Genomic DNA, 20,545 nt, shown 5'->3' on the forward strand with positions numbered 1-20,545 from the left:
AGGAAGATTGCCACAGATGTTAGCTCAGAGCCAGTCTTCCTCACAAAAAAAAGAAAAGAAAAAAAACACCCATGAAAAAACCTAGATAGGATTTCCACAGGTAAAAGAGATGTTGAGGAGTCCAGCTATAGGAGAAAAACTGTAAGGACTAGTATAATTGGTTCAGATTGGGTGAGGGCATTGCAGACAGAGTGAAAATTGTGTGCTTTAAACTTTTTAGGGTAGTCCTATTAATTAAATTTGATTGATATTTTAAAGATTGAAAATAATTTGAGACTAAGGCAAATTTTTATGATAGAGATTCCAATCAGCTAATATAAAATTTTAAGTGGATCTAATCAATCAAAATTAAAGGACCTAGGAAAGCTAACTTAATATCAAGGAGTAATATAATAACGTATATTAGCCTTACCAGATAAAGTGTATGGGCTTTGTGGCAGCTGTTCTGATGTCTTTTTATGTAGATTCTTGGTTGTTTTCTGTATTTGTGGCTTTCAAACTTTTTTTTTTTCCACTACTCATTATCAGAAATATTTTACATCATGACCCAGTGTGTACTTATCTGTATACATTTTAGTGAATAGAAACATATATGTAGATTTATGTAATTGAAACAAACTACTTGTGATAAGTGCCTATGTTTTCTTTTCTTTTTTTGTTTTTGAGGAAGATTAGCCCTGAGCTAACATCTGCTGCCAATCCTCCTCTTTTTGCTGAGGAAGACTGGCCCTGAGTTAACATCCATGCCCATTTTCCTCTACTTTTTTATATGTGGGATGCCTACCACAGCATGGGTTGCCAGGCGATGCCATGTCCGCACCCAGGATCTGAACCAGCAAATCCCGGGCCGCTGAAGCAGAATGTGCACACTTAACCGCCGCACCACCGGGCCGGCCCCTATGTTTTCTCTTTTTATTTGTTTAAAAAGAAGACTGGTTAGTGACTCTCTTAATTGGTTGTGCAGCCCCAGTTTGAAAAACCAGTCCACATAATTAATGTGTCCTAAGGCCAATTTTGGCACTAACTTAAACAGTTGGGGTAACATAGGCTAAGAAGGTAGACTTATCTCTTAGTGTAATGCACTCTCCTCAACAGCTATTCTAGTCTCCATTTCTCTTGTCTTCATGTTTTTTTTCCCTTCAACAGATAATCTTATAAATTATGAAAATTAAAGCCATAAGGCGAGCATAAAATTTGTCATTTTTCTTCCTTTCTACTTCCTGGATACCTGCACTACATTCAAATCATTTTTCTTCCTGTGCAAAAGGGAAAGATATTCCTTCTTTTTCTTGGTTAGCCCTGTTACTACCCTTATTTTATTTTTTCTTCCAATTTCTCAGCTGTTCTAGACTTTCTGCCAGCACCTTCCCATCTCCTTGCAAACAAATTAGGTTTTTTTCCTACTCTTTTAAAGCCTTTCATTTGTACTATTTCCCCATCTAGTTACCATCTTCTTTAATTCCTAAACTTCTTAAATTGTCCTATTCATTATGCTTGTACTTTACCTCCCCATTCTTTCTTTAATCCTTTGCAGTCTTTTTCCTCTTGGTTTTACCAAAATTGTATTATCGAAGTTACTTTTTATACTTGGAGTCCAGTGGCCTTTCTTAAGTATGCGAAGGTATTTGGTATTAATGACCTACCTCTCTTTTTTTAATCCCCCACCCCATTTTCCTTTTATTTTCAGAAAAAGGCAATAAAAATTAATGCTTGCTTGTGGTTAAGAATTCAAGCTATATCAAAACATACAAAGCAGGAAGTAAAAGATCCCATAATCCTGTACTCCAGAGTTAACCATTGTTATGTATTGGTGTCATGTTTCCAGACATTTTTGTATTTGTATACAAACAAACCCCTACTTTTTCTCCTTAAAGACAAATGGACGGGGCCAGCCCGGTGGCAGAGTGGTAATTGCACATGCTCCACTTCGGTGGCCTGGGGTTTGCTGGTTCAGAACCTGGGTACAGGCCTACACACCGCTCATCGAGCCATGCTGTGGTGGCATCCCACAGAGAAGAACTAGAATGACTTACAACTAGGATATACAATTATGTACTGAGGCTTTGGGGAGGAAAAAAACAAAAAGAGGAAGATTAGCAACAGATGTTAGCCCAGTGCCAATCTTCCTCACCAAAAAAAGCATACTTAAAAAAAATCAAAAGACAAATGAGCTTATTCTATAGATAGTTCTCTTTTCAAATTTAACAATAGATTGCTCATATCATTCCACTATTTATTGCTGATACTGTTCTTGATATTTTCCTCTGCCACTAGAATGGTAAGTGCCATAAATGAAAGCAATGATCTCTAATATCTTGTTCTCTGTTGTATCCTTGTACAAAGAACAGTGCCTCACATAAGTAGATAATCAATGTATATTTGTTCAATGAATGAAAACCATTTAATGAACTGAGAATTCCATTTGTCACTGATCTTAAGCACAATCATGTGACCCTGCTCTGATGGAGTGTCCATAGAACATTAGAAGAATCATATGTGCAAATTGCTCTTGCAGTAAATAAGTGAAAAGAGTCGATATGATAGAGGGACACAGTGGCTAGTTAAGATTGGGTAGTCAAGTAAAATCTTTCTCAAGAGGTAACATATAAGCTTGAATTCTGAATGGTGACAAGGGGAGAAAGGTATTTCAAACAGAGGAAAAGAACACAAGGCAGGAACTTAGTCATTTTTGCCCCATGAAACTGACTTGATCTCATTGTTTTTTGTTGTTAGCATATACAACTCATTCTATTGTTGTGATAATTCTTGAAGAGCAGTTCCTAAGTAAATGGCATTGCTCTGGAACTGTACTAATAAGGCAGTCAGTAGCTACCTGTGGCTATTAAAATTAAAATTAGATAAAAAATGCAGCTCCTCAGTTACTCTAGCTGTGTTTCAAGTGACTAGTGGCTACCATATTGGACAGCATGAATATGGAACATCTCCAATGTGCAGAAGGTTTTGTTGCACAGAGCTACTTTGGAAAGTCACTAGAATATAAATTCAGTAAGAGGCTTTATACTTTGTTCACTGCTGTACACCTAGCATCTGACATGTAAAGGCTGAATCAATATTTGTTAAATAATGAGGTGAATAAATGGATACATGAATGGAAGGTCAGCATATCTGTTCCCAGACAGGGAACGACAAATGAGAAAGAGCTTGATGTGTTTGAAGAAGGGAAAGAAGACTGGCTGGACCAGAGAGAAGAGTGATAGTTTGAGATCAACATAGAGAAATTGGTAACTTGACCCCTATAGGCAATGTTAAACCTTCTGAATTTTGTTTGAAGTGCATTGAGAAGTGATAGAAAGGTTTGTAACACAGCAATAGTGTGATCTACTCTGGATGCCTTTTTTAAGTGATTTCTTTTGTTTTACTAGTGTTTTGAGAGTTTAATAAGATGGTAGGTATGACAGTTTATTAAACTGGGCATTTGAGTAAGTAAACTGTTTGAAATCCAGGTTATTCATTTACTTCATTTATAGTGGTAGCACTGGCACCCTTGTTTTTTGTTGTTTTTGATTCCTTACTTATAAGCAGGAACTTATAGGCAAGAACTTGTTTTTGTTTTTTTTCCAGTGAAGGTGGTGTTTTTAAGGCTCATCTCACTTTCCCAAAAGATTATCCCCTCCGGCCTCCTAAAATGAAATTCATTACAGAAATCTGGCACCCGAATGGTAAGTGTATCTAGCTCTACTTTTGCATTTACAAATATGATAGCCTGTCACTGAAGTTTTCAAGGTTAACAAAGATGTAGTTCTCAATGAAATTGCTTTGGAATTTTTGTACCAAATTTATTGTGTTCATTATGCACATGGCCTTGTATTAGATTCTTTAGAAGAGAGGGAGTAACAGAGATCATATGAAAAAATAATTTTTATTAGTTTCCAGCTCTTTTTGAGACCCTTGATGTTCCAAATTAGAGGCAAGTTTGGTGGGTGATATTCAGTGGTAAGAGAACTCTTATAATGGAGGAGATAATTTCCAAAGTATTCAGTGACTTGTTGGCTATTACAGAGAGCATAGAAGTAATTAAACTTGGATTTTGTATTTATATTTTCTCATCTTAGCTCTTAGACCATGGGCAACTCTTTAACTTTTTTATCTATATTCTTAGCTTTAAAAAAAGAATGTCCTCCTACCTACGTCATAAGTTGACTGATAGGGTCAAATGAGAGAAAATACTGTGTGTTTTAACCTTTGGAAAGCATCCAATACAGCTGTGCATGAAATGGCGACATTGACTTTTTTACCCAAAGATGTGCTACCATTTAAAATCCATTTTGTGAGCCAAAGGTTAGGCTAGATAAGCTATGTTTGTACTCAGTCTCCCTGAACTTTTGGCCTTGCTTTGTGTGATAGAGCGCGCAAGGATTTCTTTTCTAAGTATTTTGTAATCAGAGTTGTGTTTTTAGATTACTACAAGAATCTGCTTCTCATAGTCAGAACTCTTTTGGTTGCAAGGAGGAGAAACCTTTATATATTAGTTTAAGCAAAAATCAGAGAGTGAGTAATGGATGAATGAATAAATTAAGGGTTTATTACAAGGATTTCAATGGCTTGAAAAACACATGGGTCTTATGAGAGACTTGCATTGGTGAATGGGGAACTATTGGGAACCAAGGGAGCCACCATATTTCATTGCATCTAAGATAGCATTGATCACAAAAGACACAGTTATTTTTTGTACCAGTAGGAGGGAAGAAAAATATCTCTAACAATTTATTTGTGGTCGAGTGCATTAACAATAGTCCTATATGATGTATGGATGCATGAATTGATATCTGCCTTTTGTTGGTTTGACATTTTTTTCCGTCTCTTCCTTGGCTTTTAGCAGTTTCTCCTGCCTTCACTTGAATTACTTGATGTGTAATAGGCAATCTTTTTGCACCTGTTTCTAAAGAAGATGTAACAAAGCTTTGGAATGTTGGCTCCACCACAAATTAGCTGTGTAACTCTAGGCAAAGACTCTTTGGGCCTTGGTTATCTCTTTCTGTGACAATTAAATGAGAGTATATATGTAAGCAATTTATGGGACTTCTCTCCTGTTAAGAGGAAGGCTACCAATGGCCTAGGTAGTTTAAGAGGACAAGTGATGAAATGAGTGGGGTTTTTTTTTGTTTGTTTGAAGTTGAAGAGACTTTTCGTTTTTGCAGGCCATAATGGAGAAGGCATTGCAGCGTGCAATAATTAAGACTTGATTTGATAGAGGGGATACTTCCTGAAAGAAGGATACCTGAGGAGGTGATGGGGCAGGGATGGCAAGTACAGAAAGAATTAGGCTTAGGAAGGAAAGAAAAGTCATTCTGAAATAAGAATGAGAGGAAAAGCAAGCATTTGAGTATCTGGTAAGCACTGGAGATAGAATGATGATTGATGAGTTATGATCTCTTTCTATAAGGATATTATGCTCTATATAAGGGAAAGATAGACACATAAACTTAGTGCTGAAATGGAGAGATGACAGTGATGTGGTTATAAAGGTGTTTGGTAGCATAGAAGAGTGAGTGAGGGAATGATTCTTAGAGAATATGATTCTTGAACAGAATTTTGACTAGTAAATGCCTGGCTTGAACGTCGTTCTTTAGGCTATGGGGACTCATTAAATTAATGAGTTTTAAAGCTATATACTAGGTTCGTCTTGACTCTATTTCCTTTTAGAAAGATTACACTCAGGGAGGAAGGATTGGACGAGGAAGCCAGACTGATAGCCAGGAGATAGGTAGAGGATTTTATCAATAGTTCAGGTAAGAGACAATGAAAGCTTGAGAGTAGTGGCAGGAAGGAAAATTTAGTTATTCTCACTTGTTGACTACAAGATATGGGTGGTAATGGAGAGGTGAGAATTTAGAATTCACAGACCATTTACAAAATATTTATAGAATCAAAACCACAGTGAGATACCACTTTACACCCACTAGGATGATTAGAATAAAAAAGATAATAAACAAGTGTTGGCAAGGACATAGAAAAATTAGAATCTCGCTACTGGCAAGAATGTAAAATGGTGCAGCCACTTTGGAAAACAGTCTGGCAGTTCCTCAAAAGGGTAAACATAGTTACCTTATAACCTACAGTTGCACTCCTAAGTATATAACCAAGAAAATTGGAAACATATGTCCACAAAATACATGTACATGAATGTTCATAGCAGCATTATTCATAATAGCTGAAAAGTAGAAACAACTCAAATATCTATCAATTGGTGAGCAGGAAAACAAAATGTAATATATCCATATAGTGGAATAAGGTACTGGTATGTGCTACAACATGGATGAGCCTTGAAAACATTATGCTAAGCAAATGAAGCCAGTCACTGAAAACTACATAGTGTATGATTCCGTTTATGTGAAATGCCCAGGATAGGCAAATCTGTAGAGATAGAAAGTAGGTTAGTGGTTGCCTAGGACTTGGGAAGAGGGTTGTGGGGGAATGGGGAGTGATCGCTAATGGTACAGTTTCTTTCTGGAGTAATGAATATATTCTAAAATTGATTGTGGTGATGGTTCTACAACTCTGTAAACATACTGGAAACCATTAAATTGTGCACTCAAATGCGTGAATTATATCTCAGTAAAGCTGTTATAAAAATTATAGGGTAAAGACTAGCTTGGCGTGGCTTAGTGTATTCAGTTTTGGACTTGTTTTTCTTGAGGTGCACTAGTTAGATACCTAGATAAAACTAGTCCAAGACTCAGCAGTGAGCTTAGGGCCTTGGAAGTTACTGGCATCAAGATGATGGGTAACGTATATCAAATCATCACATAGTACAGCTTAAATTTATACTATGTCGTACGTCATTTATATCTCAATAAAGCTGGAGGAAAAAAAGATGATGGGTAACATTGTGATATAATGAGTGAGTTATTTTACCCGGGGAAAAAATGATTAATCTCGGAGATTAGGATAACATCAAAAGTCAGACCAAAGCAAAGGAAAACTGGAAAGTGACTGAGAGAATGGGTTAAAAATAGTGTGTCGCAGAAGGCAAGAGAGGAAAATGTGGCCAGGAAGATGTCCTAACAGTATCAGTCCTAGATACTGATACAACAGTATTGTCTTGTCCTAGAAGGGTTGACTTTAAAAGTACCCAGGGGAGTATGTTCTCCAGACCACTTTGTGAGAACAGTCGTAGCATTTTGATGGGGAGCAGAAGCCAGTTTACAGTAAGATAAAAGAGAAAGAGTGCCCAAGTAGTGAGTAAATAGAGAAGATGAGGGTAAATCAGATTTTCATGAGTTTAGATGCATAGCTTCAAGAGAAAGGAGATAGCTTGAAGGGTATGCATGGTTCAGGTAGTTTAGTGTTAACAAGGAAGAAGAAATGTGTTTTCTTTTGCGTAATTGATGCTGAGACTGTTGAAGGGAAATTGATTTAGAAATTTTCTTCACACCAAACAGCAAAGTGAATTAAAACTCTAAATGGAATAAAAAGTTTCAAGTGATTAAAAAAAATAGTAGTGAGGGGCCAGCCCCGTGGCTGAGCAGTTAAGTTCGCGAGCTCTGCTTTGGTGGCCCAGGGTTTCACCGGTTCGAATCCTGGGCGCGGACATGGCATCGCACATCAGGCCATGTTGAGGCGGCATCTCACATGCCACAACTGGAAGGACCCACAACTAAAAATGCACAACTATGTACTGGGGGGCTTTGGGGAGAAAAAGGAAAAATAAAATCTTTAAAAAAAAAAGTTAGTGAATATCAATTATTTGCTGGGTGTTAGAGGTAAGAATTTTCTTGTTTCAAAAGTAATAAATATTGAAAGACTAAAAGAGGATAGAGAAATGGCAACTAAATGTGATAATAGGATTCTTAAATGGATCTTGTATCAGATAACAAGGCCAGCTATAAAGAACATTTGTTGGGGCATTGAAATAAATGGAAAAAGTAACAGGCAAAAATTAAACAGGGAAGATTAAGACAGTTTGGCAATAAAAAACTAAAAACTGAGTACATAGATGAGAAGAGGATAAGAACAGACATTTCACGAAAGACATTTCTATTCATGGAAAATTTTCACTCCCAAAAGCATTTAGAAATGCTAATTAAACTAGATGTCATCTGTGAAATTTAAAAACTATCAATAAAGAAAAATCTTAATTCTGAGTGAAGAGACAATGAAACTGTCATCTCACATATTGCCAGTGGCAAGAAAGCCTAAAAACCTTATTCTAAAAAATTAGACTGTATGTTTAAAATGAAATGACATAGGTTAAAAAATTTAAAGATGTTAGATTATGATAATGATTTCTAAAAAAGGAAAATGTATCTTAAGTTGATTCTCTCTGATAGAATTCTCTACAAACACTTAATATGTTTTCAAAGAAAATGACTTGGAAAAAATCCTTACTATGTAATAAATAAGTGAGGAAAGCATCTTAATAATCCTGTATAAGCATTTTATGTCGAACTTTATAGTGCTGTTAAAAGTTTTGTTGTGTTATTCTTGCCTCTTGATCTAGTTAACAGATTTTACTGGGAGGTGGGAGTGGGTTGGGAAGAGGAACCTTAATTATAGAAAAGCTCACATACAAGACACAGAAGGCAGGAGCCTTGTCTGTCACATTCGCTGCTGCAGCCTGTGTCAGTGAGTGCCTGGTACACAACATGCATTCGAGAAGTATTTGTTGTAGAGCAGTGATACATGTAAACTTTGGTTCTGGTTACCCAGCTTTATAACAACAGGAGAAGTGCTTAACTTATAAGATGAAAAATAAGCTTTAAAATTATATCTATCACAAATTTGTTAGACTTTAGATACCTGTCTTTTTTTGATCAATTAATTTGTGGCTTGGATTTTAAAATAATTTTATAGAAAAGGGACCTCATGAATGTCATTTACATTGGTGAATTTTCACTGGCAATATGCCATGTTCCTTTTGTGAATTTGAGTATACTCGTTTCCCTAAAAATATAATTTTGCCTGTATATGATTTAAAAAGTACGTTATGATGTTAACTTCTCAGTTTTTTCCTTAGGAAAGTCTCTAGACCTTTGACTATCACCAATTTAAATTAATAAGTTAGTGGGCAAGCTAGGAACTCCTTACATAGAAATTCAGTTGTGGTATTTAGACCATTTACTTTTCACAAATGAACAGATTCAATAGTTACCATTTATTCATTTCATCGTATTTACTACATGTAAGTGCTAGGCACTCTCTACATGCTAGGTGTCTTGAAGTTTTGCACAAATAAAAAGATAGCTTACATTCCTTTTGGGTTTGCCAGATGGATCCTATTTTGTAAAATCTGTTGTCTTCCTAAAAGGTTAGTAGGTTCCACTTTGGAAGTTAACTTCTGTTTATATTCAGTGTTTTATACAAGTACTGTGGGAATCAAGGCGACATCTATAATAGATATTTTATGTATAACCAAATTATTTTAAATATTTTAAACAAAACTCTTATTTTCTAATTTTGCAGTTGATAAAAATGGTGATGTATGCATTTCTATTCTTCATGAGCCTGGAGAAGATAAATATGGTTATGAAAAGCCAGAGGAACGCTGGCTCCCTATTCACACTGTGGAAACCATCATGATTAGTGTCATTTCTATGCTGGCAGACCCTAATGGAGACTCACCTGCTAACGTTGATGCTGCGGTAAGGTGGTCACATGCATACATCTCTGCTTCCCTTTAATTAAACTCGATGAGAACTATAGTATCTTTATGTGTATATTTGTGTGTGTGAATATTTGTATGTGTGTATCTGTATATTTATATCCATTTATTTTTCTCCTGAATCTGTATAAAAATAAGTTACAGGGGCTGGCCTGGTGGCGCAGTGGTTAAGTTCGCATGTTCCACTTTGGTGGTCAGTTTGGATCCTGGATGCAGACCTATGCACCAGTCATCAAGCCATGCTGTGTCAGGCGTCCCACATATAAAGTAGAGAAAGATGGGCATGATTGTTAGCTCAGAGCCAGGCTTCCTCAGCAAAAAGAGGAGGATTGGTGGCAGATGTTAGCTCAGGGCTAATCTTCCTCAGAAATAGGTAGATAGATAAATAGATAGATAGGATAGACAGGATAAGTAGATTAGGTAGATAGATAGTTAGTTACAGACATAACTAAGCTTCACCCCTGAATACTTGAACCTAGGTCTTTTAAGAATAAGGACACCTTCTTTCATAATACTGTTATCATGCTGGAGGAAATTTAGTATCAAGTTCCTATTAAAGTCCATATATATCTGCTGCCAATCCTCCTCTTTTTGCTGAGGAAGACTGGCCCTGAGCTAACATCCATGCCCATCTTCCTCTACTTTATATGTGGGATGCCTACCACAGCATGGCTTGCCAAGCGGTGCCTTGTCCGTACCTGGGATCCGACCCCGTGAAGCCCGGGCTGCCGAGAAGCAGAATGTGCACACTTAACTGCTGCGCCACCGGGCCAGAACTAAAGTCTATATTTTTATTCCTAAGTTTTTATTTTTAAAACTTTCAGATCTACAAAAAAGTTTCATTAGTTAAATAAACGCTTCTATACCCTTTACCTAGATTCACCAGTTGTGGAGATTTTACAACATTGTGTGAATGCGTTACAGATATCCTAAGTCTTCACGTTTAAACACTTCAGCCTATATCTTCTAAGAACAAGGTTATCTTTCCATATAAGCATGGTACAAGTCTATCATTGATACAGTACTGTTATTGAATGTACATATACAGTTCATACTCAACTTTCTCCAATATTGTTCTTTATAGCTGCTTTTTTCTTTTGAAAATCTAGACTCTAGGAATACACATTATATTTTGTATTCATGTTTTATTACTCCTTTAATCTAGAATAGTCCTAGTTCCTCAGCCTTCTCTCCTTCTTTGAAATACTTTTTGTTCTAGGTCTTAGAACTTTTGTATGTATATATGAAAGCCAGGAGATTAAATTCACCTTTTTTCTTGGGTTACTTCAAGAACCTATTAAGTCAATCTATTAAAACTTGAATGAGACTTTATATGTAGAAAAACACTACATGGATAACCCCCTTGTAAATTGGTGGCTTTGAATTTTTGAATTTAGTAATCAAATTGAAGGAAAAACTGGCAGAAAATCATTCTTTCTATTTAGTCAAGTATTAGTCCAGACAACATAAGAGGCAGTAAGGGAGAAGAGGTGATAGTTTTTTTAAAAAGTCCTGTGAAATCATATATTGAGAGAACTAATTTCTGTTTCATTTGATTTATGGTCAACTATTAGCTCTTTTTAATAAGATCAGAGCTGACAAGTTGTGTTTTAATCTTCATGAAGGATAAATTAAGAGCAAATACTTGAGAATATGAATATGCAAAAATTATCTCCTCAAAACATCTGAGTCGTGAAACAACGGGTCATTCTCTTGATGCTAAACATTTCCATAAGGGTAGAAATGGGCCTTAATATGAATTTGAAATATGCAAACATGACTTCTGATCTGAACACTGCAATTTGTGCAGAATCTGTATCCTTCTTTTTCTTGAAACCCACTGCTTATTTTTCTGATTTAACCAGTTGTCTCATATTTAAACCATAGCTTTCTTGTAAACAGTTCTCTTTACCTTTCTTACTTGCTTTTCCCTCTTGCACTGTATTCCTTTTATCATATTTTCATATGTTCTTCTAACCTCTCAATGACTGATACCTATTCCAGGAAGGAAATTCCTAGGTCCCTCCATCCTTTGTTTCCAGATTAGATTGACTCAGTCTGTTGCTTCGCTGCCATCCTTGGATTTCTCTTTCCTGTTCTTCTGAACTGGATCATTTGTTTCCTGGATCCTATTTCTTTTTTTCTTGGTTGACTTCCTTTTGCTGTACTTTATCCTTGGGTAATGTTTTGGAAAGGTGTATGGGAATTAAATCTTGAGTCCTTACATGTCTAGAAGTGTTTTTATCCTGCCCTTACATTTGATTGATAGTTTGTTTATAGAATTGTAGGGGAGAGAATCAAATTGCTAAGGAATTTATATTTAGCATTTATTCTTGTTGATGAGGAAGTTGATGCTAGGCTAATTCTTCTCCATTTGTAGGTGCCGCCCCCACCACCATTCCCTTTAGGTCCTTTTCTTGATTCTTGGTTTTCTGAAATTTCACATTGTTATATACACCTTAAAATTTTCCTTCATTGTAGTTGATGTATGCTTTGAAGACTTCAGCTGTGGGAGTTTTCTTTTTTATTTTGAGAGTTTTCCCATGTTTAGTATTCTTTTCTTTTTTGAAGTTGTAGCTATTACCCAGATTGATCCCTTGTTTCATCTAAAATAGTGCTGATTTTGAGTTTTCATTTTGGCAGTATTACTTTTGATTTTAAATAACTTGTTCTTCTCTCCATTAATTCCTTTTCCATAAAATCTTATCACTGTTTAATCAACGTAGTAGTTCTTTAGACTTTTGGGAATTCTAATTAGAGATTTTAAAAAAGTTAAATTCTGAAGTCTCTTTCTCTGACGTCGATATTTCTTTTGTACTTTTTTCTTTTTAAATTTTTTTATTGTCATAACATTGGTTTATAGTATTATATAAATTTCGAGTGTACATCAATATATTTTGCTTTCTGTGTAGATTACATCATGCTCACCACCCAAAGACTAATGACACTTTGTTTTGTATTTTGAAGTCTACTTCAGAACTCTGTAGGCTTTCTACACATTTCTCTGTTCATGAGTAAGAAGTGGTAAAGAGGGCCGGCCCTGTGGCCGAGTTGTTGGGTTCGCGCACTCTGCTTCCGCAGCCCAGGGTTTCACCAGTTCGGCTCCTGGGCATGGACATGGCACCACTCATCAGGTCACGTTGAGGTGGCGTCCCACATGCCACAACTAGAAGGACCTGCAACTAAAATATACAACCATGTCCTGAGGGGATTTGGAGGAAAAAAGCAGAAAAAAAAAACAAAAATCAAAGAAAAGATTGGCAACAATTGATAGCTCGGGTGCCAATCTTTAAAAAACAAAGGAAGTGGTAAGAAATGAGGGTCTAGGAAGGCAAATTGGAGCTGTGTGCATGGGTATGTGTATGTGTGTGCATGCATGCAGAAATTTGTTCCACTTTAGAATGTGGGTACAAAGCCAGATACTAAACTAAGAGTAAGAGTTGGAGGAAGAGGGGTGTCATTTAAATGCCAAAATGAAGAAGTAATTACTTTCAGTACCAATACCTACACTAGCAGTTCTAGTTCTAGTTCGAGTGCTCTTAAGTATATTTATGTAAAGCCTATATATCATCATCATTACTGTTGTTATCTTAGGAGGGTGTTAAATTTTGGATATAGGTGGGAGAAGGATGCCAAACTATTGAGTTATACGGACTTTCTGTTAATCTGTTTTCAGCCCTACTTCTTACTGACTCTTCTCAGATCTGCCCTTTCTAAACTTTAACTTCTTTAGGGTTTTGTTCAATAGGTCCTTTCCTTCCTTTGGTCTGATTCCATTGAGACTTCTCCAGGCTACTTTCTCTTCTCTGCTGTACGTTTCCTCACTCTTCCATCTGTTTTTGGTCTTCCAGAAAAAATTTACCCCCATTTTTAGGTGACTTTCCTGCCATTTGTTTTGATATTGAGGATTTATACCTTTAAAAAAAGTTCCAATATGGTCATTTTAATAGGGTCTCAGGAGAGCAGAAAGAAATGTATGTGCTTTTTGCTCTGTTGAATTCACTGGCTCCCCATTTATAAAATGCAGATGATACTATCACCTTTCTGGTCATCCACAGTGTATGGCGTAGAGCTGTCAACAAATGGTGGTTATCTTAGCTGGTTCCTGCTTTGAAAGCATCATCTACCAATACCAATCTATCCTTTTACCTAAACTTCCTTGTCCAATCTTGTCTTAGTCACCAGAGAATGTCAGTCACACTATATTGTCTCTCTAAAGTCATTCCCATTCCCCTGCCATTGACTTGGGTCTTTTTTATTTCTTACCTGCATTATTGTAGTAGCTTCCTGTCTGATCTCCCTTCTCCCCGTCTTAATTCTGTCTGCTAAGGGCTATTTTTAGGTGATTTTTTTTCTTAAGATTGACCTTCCCTCTTTGCCTGGAGTTGCCCTGTTGCCCTTTTCTTCCTCGTACTTAAAAATGATAATGAGGTAATTACAGACTTCATAATATTTTATTCATAAATACTTGAGCGAACATCTCCACATCTCTGTATATGTCAGCATTATAGATTATATCATAATTTGTTGTAATGATTAGCTTTCTAGGGTGCCTTGCTTTGAGGGCAAAAATTGTTTTTCAGATCTCTTCCTCTGCAAAGGCAAGGATTAAAGATTTCTGTAGTTTTTACTATCCCTAAATGGATGATATTAAAAAATGGAAAAAAAGACTGGGCAGTTTTATGAGAATTTCTTGCTATTTACACGCTAGGTAAATCAGTTCTGTTCTCATGTGAAACTGTGCTGGTGCTGTTTTGTGTTCCATTTTTAGTGATAGTGATATTGTCACTGAAATTTGAAATTTGGAATTGTACTCAATATCATCTCAGTATGATGCACTCCACCCGTCTACTCTATATAGGAGGTGGCGTTTGTATGAGTACTTTATTTTCTGGTTGGTTCCAACAGGGGGAGTTGGCAATCCTTTAGATAGCTTTGGTATCTTATTTGTAAATTGTAGTTTTCTTTCAGTGTAATACAGAACTGTTAATGTTCTTCATGGCTTTTTCCTTTTTTTAAGAGAGTTTTGTCTGTGGAGGTACTTTGCATAGGGGAATTCTGCTCTTATAAGTAGAGTGCCTTGCAGAAGTATTTTTTGACTGCTTTTCTACCTTTTCAACTTTTTAACATTTTAAAAGTGTGCATATTGCCAAAGCATTACATTCAATATTAAAATTAGTATTTGAGAGTGTAAGAGGAGTTTGCATAAATTCACTTGATGTTACTTTTATACCTACAGAAAGAATGGAGGGAAGACAGAAATGGAGAATTCAAAAGGAAAGTTGCCCGCTGTGTAAGAAAAAGCCAAGAGACTGCTTTTGAGTGACATTTATTCAACAGCTGTAACTTCACTTATTTCAGGGTAAGTTCATTTTAAAAGTCATACTACTTTTACCTTTTTATAAATATTGTGTCTGTTTTTGGAAATTGTGTGATTTGAGTATTTTAATGGCTTGTTTTCATTGGCTTTTTTTTTGTTTCTATTCTGTTTTTAATTGAGGTTATGATAATTTACAACCTTGTGAAATTTCAGTTGTACATTATTATTCGTCAGTCATATTGTAGGTGCACCACTTCACCCTTTGTGCCCCGCCCCCCCCTCCCCTGGTAACCACTAATCGGTTCTCTTTTTCCACGTGTTTAACTTCCACATATGAGTGGAGTCATACAGAGATTGTCTTTCTCTATCTGGCTTATTTCACTTAACATAATACCCTCAAGGTCCATCCATGTTGTTGTGAATGGGACGATTTTATCCTTTTTTATGGCTGAGTAGTGTTACATTGTATATATATATACCACATCTTCTTTATCCAATCATCAGTTGATGGGCATTTAGATTGCTTCTACGTCTTGGCTGTTGTGAATAATGCTGCAATGAACATAGGGGTGCATGAGTCTCTTTGAATTGTTGATTTCAAGTTATTTGGATGGATACCCTCTGGTGGGATGGCTGGGTCATGTGGTATTTCTATTTTTTGAGAAATCCCCATACTGTTTTCCATAGTGGCTGCACCAGTTGGCATTCCCACCAGCAGTGTATGAGGGTTCCTTTTTCTCCACAACCTCTCCAGCATTTGTTATTTTTTGTTTTGGTTATTTTAGCCATTCTAACGGGTGTAAGGTGATATCGTAGTGTAGTTTTGATTTGCATTTCCCTGATGATCAGTGGTGGTGAGCATCTTTTCATGTGCCTATTGGCATTGGCTTCATTTTTTAGTGGTGGTATTCAGTAGTCTGCTGTTTCTCAACAGAAACATTGTAGCTTGCTTACTTTTTTCTTAGTAGACCCAGTGGATTTTAACTAAATATTGTATGTTAAACTATTTAGTATGGTAACAATGTATTCTTTTTTGCTGATGGTGAAATTTCTAATGATAAAGTACTTATTTCAGTTTAGTTTCTTCCATTTTACCTTTTGGTCTACCATTTTGTTGACCACTGCTGGGCACTGAAATTTCTTTATATCTTCTCATACTTATATGTGGTAAAGGATGACTTAAATTTTTGTTTTCTAACTTTTTAAAAGAAAAATCATATTTTGGAATATACTGGCAAGACCGTTAAACATCTACCTTTCTTCTTTTAATTGGTCTTTATCTCCTCATTCATAACTCATAGTACCAATAGGAAAAATTCCCTTTTATTGTTGTATGTCATCTGTCCACAAGTTTATCTCAAATCTAGCAATGAGTCAAATATTGAAGCCACTCATCTGGCTTAAAAGAGGACATGGTGTAGATGAATTGAGCAAATGTGTGACATTAAAGTTATTTGGGGTTTTTTTTTGAGGTGATAAAAACCGTTTATGAAATATAGCTTCTAAAGAATCCCAATTTATGGTACATCCCTGTACTTGCCACCTATTTTAATAAAAAAAACTTTACTGTTACCTTTTACATCCCTTATATTCCCCTCCTCTGTCCCATCCTTTTTTCATATTCTCAATTCTGTGTTTACCATTGCTTTTCTTCATAATTTTGTCGTGTGTATTCCCAAACACTGTATTGATGATTTTGAACTATATATATACACGGAATTATAGTTTATGCATTCTTTTGTGACTTTTATTGCTCAATGTTATATTCTTGAAATAGGTCTGTGTTATGTATAGCTATATTTCATCTGTTTTTACTGTTACATAGTATTTCATTAGATAAATAACCTGTCTACTTTTGATTCTCATTGCAGGTATTTTTTGAATTGGGGTGGGGTTTTTTGTTTGTTTGCTTTTGCTGTTATAGAAAATGCGGCTATCCTTGTTTCTTGGTGCACACGTACTACCAGTGTTTCTCTAGGATGTGTACCTAAGGATGGAATTGTTGAGTTAAGGGTATATGCACGTCACTGGCTAGATAATACCAAATTGCTTTCCAGAATGTTGCATTTATTTATACTCTTTTTGGCAAGGATACGTGTTCTATTTGCTCCATATTCTTTCCAACATTTGATATTATCATACTTCTGCAAAATTTTTAATCTGAAAGGTGTAAGATGATTTGTCATTATGGTCTTAATGTGCATGGCCCTAGTTGCCAATGCAATTGGGTATTGCTCCATGTGTTTTATCACTGATGTTTGCTCTGTGAAATGCCTGTTCTGGCCTTTGGACTATTTTTCTGTTAGGTTATTGGTTTGTATCCTTGTCAGTTCACTTTCTTTATGGTATCTTTGGATGAACAGAGGTTCTTCAGGTTTTTTTTTTTTTTTTGAAGATAGGCACCTGAGCTAACATCTGTTGCCAATCTTCTTTTTCTTCTTCTTATCCCCAAAACCCCCTAGTACGTAGTTGTATATTCTAGTTGTGGGTCCTTCTGGTTGTGCTGTGTGGGACAACGCCTCAGCATGGCTTGATGAAGGGTGCCATGTGTGCACCCAGGATCCAACCAGTGAAACCCCGGGCCGCCGAAGTGGAGTGTGTGAACTTAACCACTCGGCCACGGGGCTGGCCTCCGGGGTTCTTAATTTTAATGAAGTGGAATTTATTAGTTCTTTCCTGTATGGATTTTACTTTTTGTCTTAGTTGCTTCCTTGCCATCAGAAAACTACTTTTGTATGTTGTCTTCTAAAAGTTTTCTAATTTTGCCTCTCGTTTATGTGTCGAATCCACAGAAATTGCTTGGTGTATGATGTGAGGTAGTTCAACTTTACCTTCCCATCCCCCAATGTATAGCTGTTGACTACATCATTTTTTGACAAGTCCATCCTTTCCCCACTGATGTAGTGTCAGTTATGTTATAAAGTTACATTTCAAGGTATGTGTTGATCTGTTTCTGATCTTTCTGTGTTTTTTTGGATGGCTTGTCTGTCCCTGAACCAGTATCACACTGTCTTAATTTTTATTTATTATTTTTATGATTAAACATTTCAAATGCAGAGGTGCAAATCAGAAGTAAGGCTAAGATCTATCCACCACTTATTCTGTGTTCATGTTTGGTGTCTCTTGTTTCTGAAAAGACTCATATCTACTTTTAGATCTCCTTATAATAATCTGAAATGGTGAAAATTAACCTTCTTTCCGTTGCCACCAGATACAACAATAACCTTGCGGTTGTCAAATTATTTCTGTTTTTCACCATCTTATTTATATCTATGCTGTTTATTTTTGCTAATAATCCTTATTTTGTTATCATTACCTCTGATACCTCCCTCACATCTAGTCAAGGGTCCGTGGCTTTTCCCTTCTTTTGCCTCTTGCTTCCCACCACCTTAGATCAAATTCTTGTTACTAGACTGTTGCCTCTGTCAGCTGGTATGGAACATCTTTCACGCCTGCTTGCACTTCATCCTGGATACAACTGCCATGTTAGGCTTCAGAAAACTCATGTCATTGCATTGATTCTTTATGGGTATGACGACATCTTAGGAACGACAAACACTCTGAGGGCTAGTTTTCCTTACCCATACCATTTTCCAGTCAGAAAAGAGCTTGGCGACAACAAAGAATTGAAGAGAAACAAAATAACAAATATTGAAGCCTAAGCTTATGTGTGATTTTACCTTAAAAACAGTACTTTATAAATTTAGGAAATAGCCAAGAATTTTATTATATTTACCTTGACAGTATATTGGAAATTAGTTAAATAAATAAATACTAATGCAGCGTCACAGACAAATTTTGTAAGGGATTATATATTATCTCTTTTGCTAGTGGGGTTAGAGTTAATTTATATTTGATCATAACATACACTTCTCTTTAAAGTATATTTATCAAGATTAAAGTTCACTTATCAAGAAGAGAGAGGCAAAAAATAATGTTGAAGTAAAATACCTCTTTGCATAGAATAGGTTAATTGAAAAATAATATAATGTTAATGATGAAACTAAACTAATAACTTGTAATTAAAGAGTAAGGAAGCAGTGATTGGAAATCTTGACGAACATTGGTCAGCACTGTTCACACATAAGTAGCAAAGCATCCTTTTTTTTTTTTTTGAGGAAGATTAGCCCTGAGCTAACATCTACTGCCAGTCCTCCTCTTTTTGCTGAGGAAAATTGGCCCTGAGCTAACATCTGTGCCTCTACTTTATATGTGGGACACCTACCACAGCATGGCTTGATAAGCGGTCAAGCGCCACTGCCTGGGATCTGAACTTTGGGCTGCCAAAGAGGAATGCGTAAACTTAACTGCTGTGCCGCTGGGCTGGCGCGCCACAAAGTATCCTTTTTTAAAGCATCCTTTTTTAAAGTTGCAAGTACCCCAGATCTGTTCCTACTTGCCTTGTAACAGCTTTGCACTATTGTGAAAGGGTATGGCCCCTGGAGTTCTTGATAGAACATAATTTTAAGTGAAATTAATATGCTTATTTTTTGAATGATTAATTTTAGTTACTATTCCGAACTTATGTTACTTATTAAGCTGAAGCTTTTGTGTAGAAATCTATAGTCCTTTAACTGTGTGATTTTCATTGATAAGAACTCAATAAAGGAATTTGTATTTTGTTGTCATTTTGTAACTCATCAGGAGGATCCTTTTGGCCCAGTATGGGCAGAGACAAACATTCTTTGGGAAACCTTGATTGACGAGTAATTAACATAGACTTCTTAAATCAGCATTCAAGTACCCAGTCTTGTCTATTGTGTATTCGTTAAAATTACTAGTAGTTACTCCTTTGCTTGAATAGTCTGCCTCTTTCTAAAATGCATCTCACCATTTATTCAGCAAGCATTCCCTCGAGCAAATTCTTCCCTTTCTGAAGCACTGTAGCACTTAAGGAGTCTTAACTTTCAGTCATTTATGAATTTGTCCTACTCCTCTTGTTACATATAATTTTGTGCAATTGAGAAACAAAAACCTCAATAAGAACCTGAACCCACTCATCTGTTTGGATTGCACTAAAAGTGAAATCATTTCAAAATTGAATTAAAAAATCACATCAAAATCCATGACTTAACTCATGTCTTCTAAAAGTGGGTCTGTGTTTTACTCATTACCTGATGCACAGAGCATGGTATTCTGTAGAATTGAAGTGCCCACATAATCTTTAAATGTCATTGTCATTACCTAATTTTTAATACTTAAGGCTATACCGTAGAAACCTGTTGGCTTGTAGCAGGTTTAGCACAGCCTATCACTCAGACTCTTCTCAAAGACTCGCTCTTTTCACAGCTTGTCAGCAGGCACTTCCTGAATATCCTCAGTATCTTTAGTCATTGGAGGATGTAGATGTGAAATAAAACCCGCAGTAAGCACTTGTAAAAGGTGCACTCTTATTTGGGTTGAACAAAAAGTAAATTTAATTTAAAATTGTTTTTTAAATGTCTACATCAAAATCCATAACATATAATGTTTTCTGAAAATGGAAGTATTATATTTGATGTACCTCACCCAGACTTTCTTTATTTCACTGTTTTTTTTTTATTATGGTAAAAACCACATACATAAATTTACCCTCTTAACAATTTTTGTGTGTGCGTTACAGT

General features: G+C 36.0%; 1 protein-coding gene across 3 annotated transcripts in view; it reads left to right on the forward strand.

Annotated features, from left to right (window-relative positions):
• Positions 1–20,545, forward strand: part of UBE2G1 (ubiquitin conjugating enzyme E2 G1) — a 105,541-nt gene that overhangs the window by 74,194 nt on the left and 10,802 nt on the right. For 2 of the 3 annotated variants that reach the window (XR_011493620.1, XM_014832644.3), the window contains exons 3-5: positions 3,583–3,680; positions 9,424–9,602; positions 14,862–14,984. Coding sequence is in view for 1 of the 3 variants with exons in the window: in XM_014832644.3 (XP_014688130.1) it covers positions 3,583–3,680; positions 9,424–9,602; positions 14,862–14,948 (364 nt within the window). In the remaining 2 variants the exon portion in view is untranslated. Of the gene's footprint in view, positions 1–3,582; positions 3,681–9,423; positions 9,603–14,861; positions 14,985–20,545 lie in introns of those variants that run through there. The other variant, XR_011493619.1, reaches the window with a different exon arrangement.

This window comes from Equus asinus, chromosome 13 (genome assembly GCF_041296235.1).
Source record: "Equus asinus isolate D_3611 breed Donkey chromosome 13, EquAss-T2T_v2, whole genome shotgun sequence".
NCBI classification, from domain to species: domain Eukaryota; kingdom Metazoa; phylum Chordata; class Mammalia; order Perissodactyla; family Equidae; genus Equus; species Equus asinus.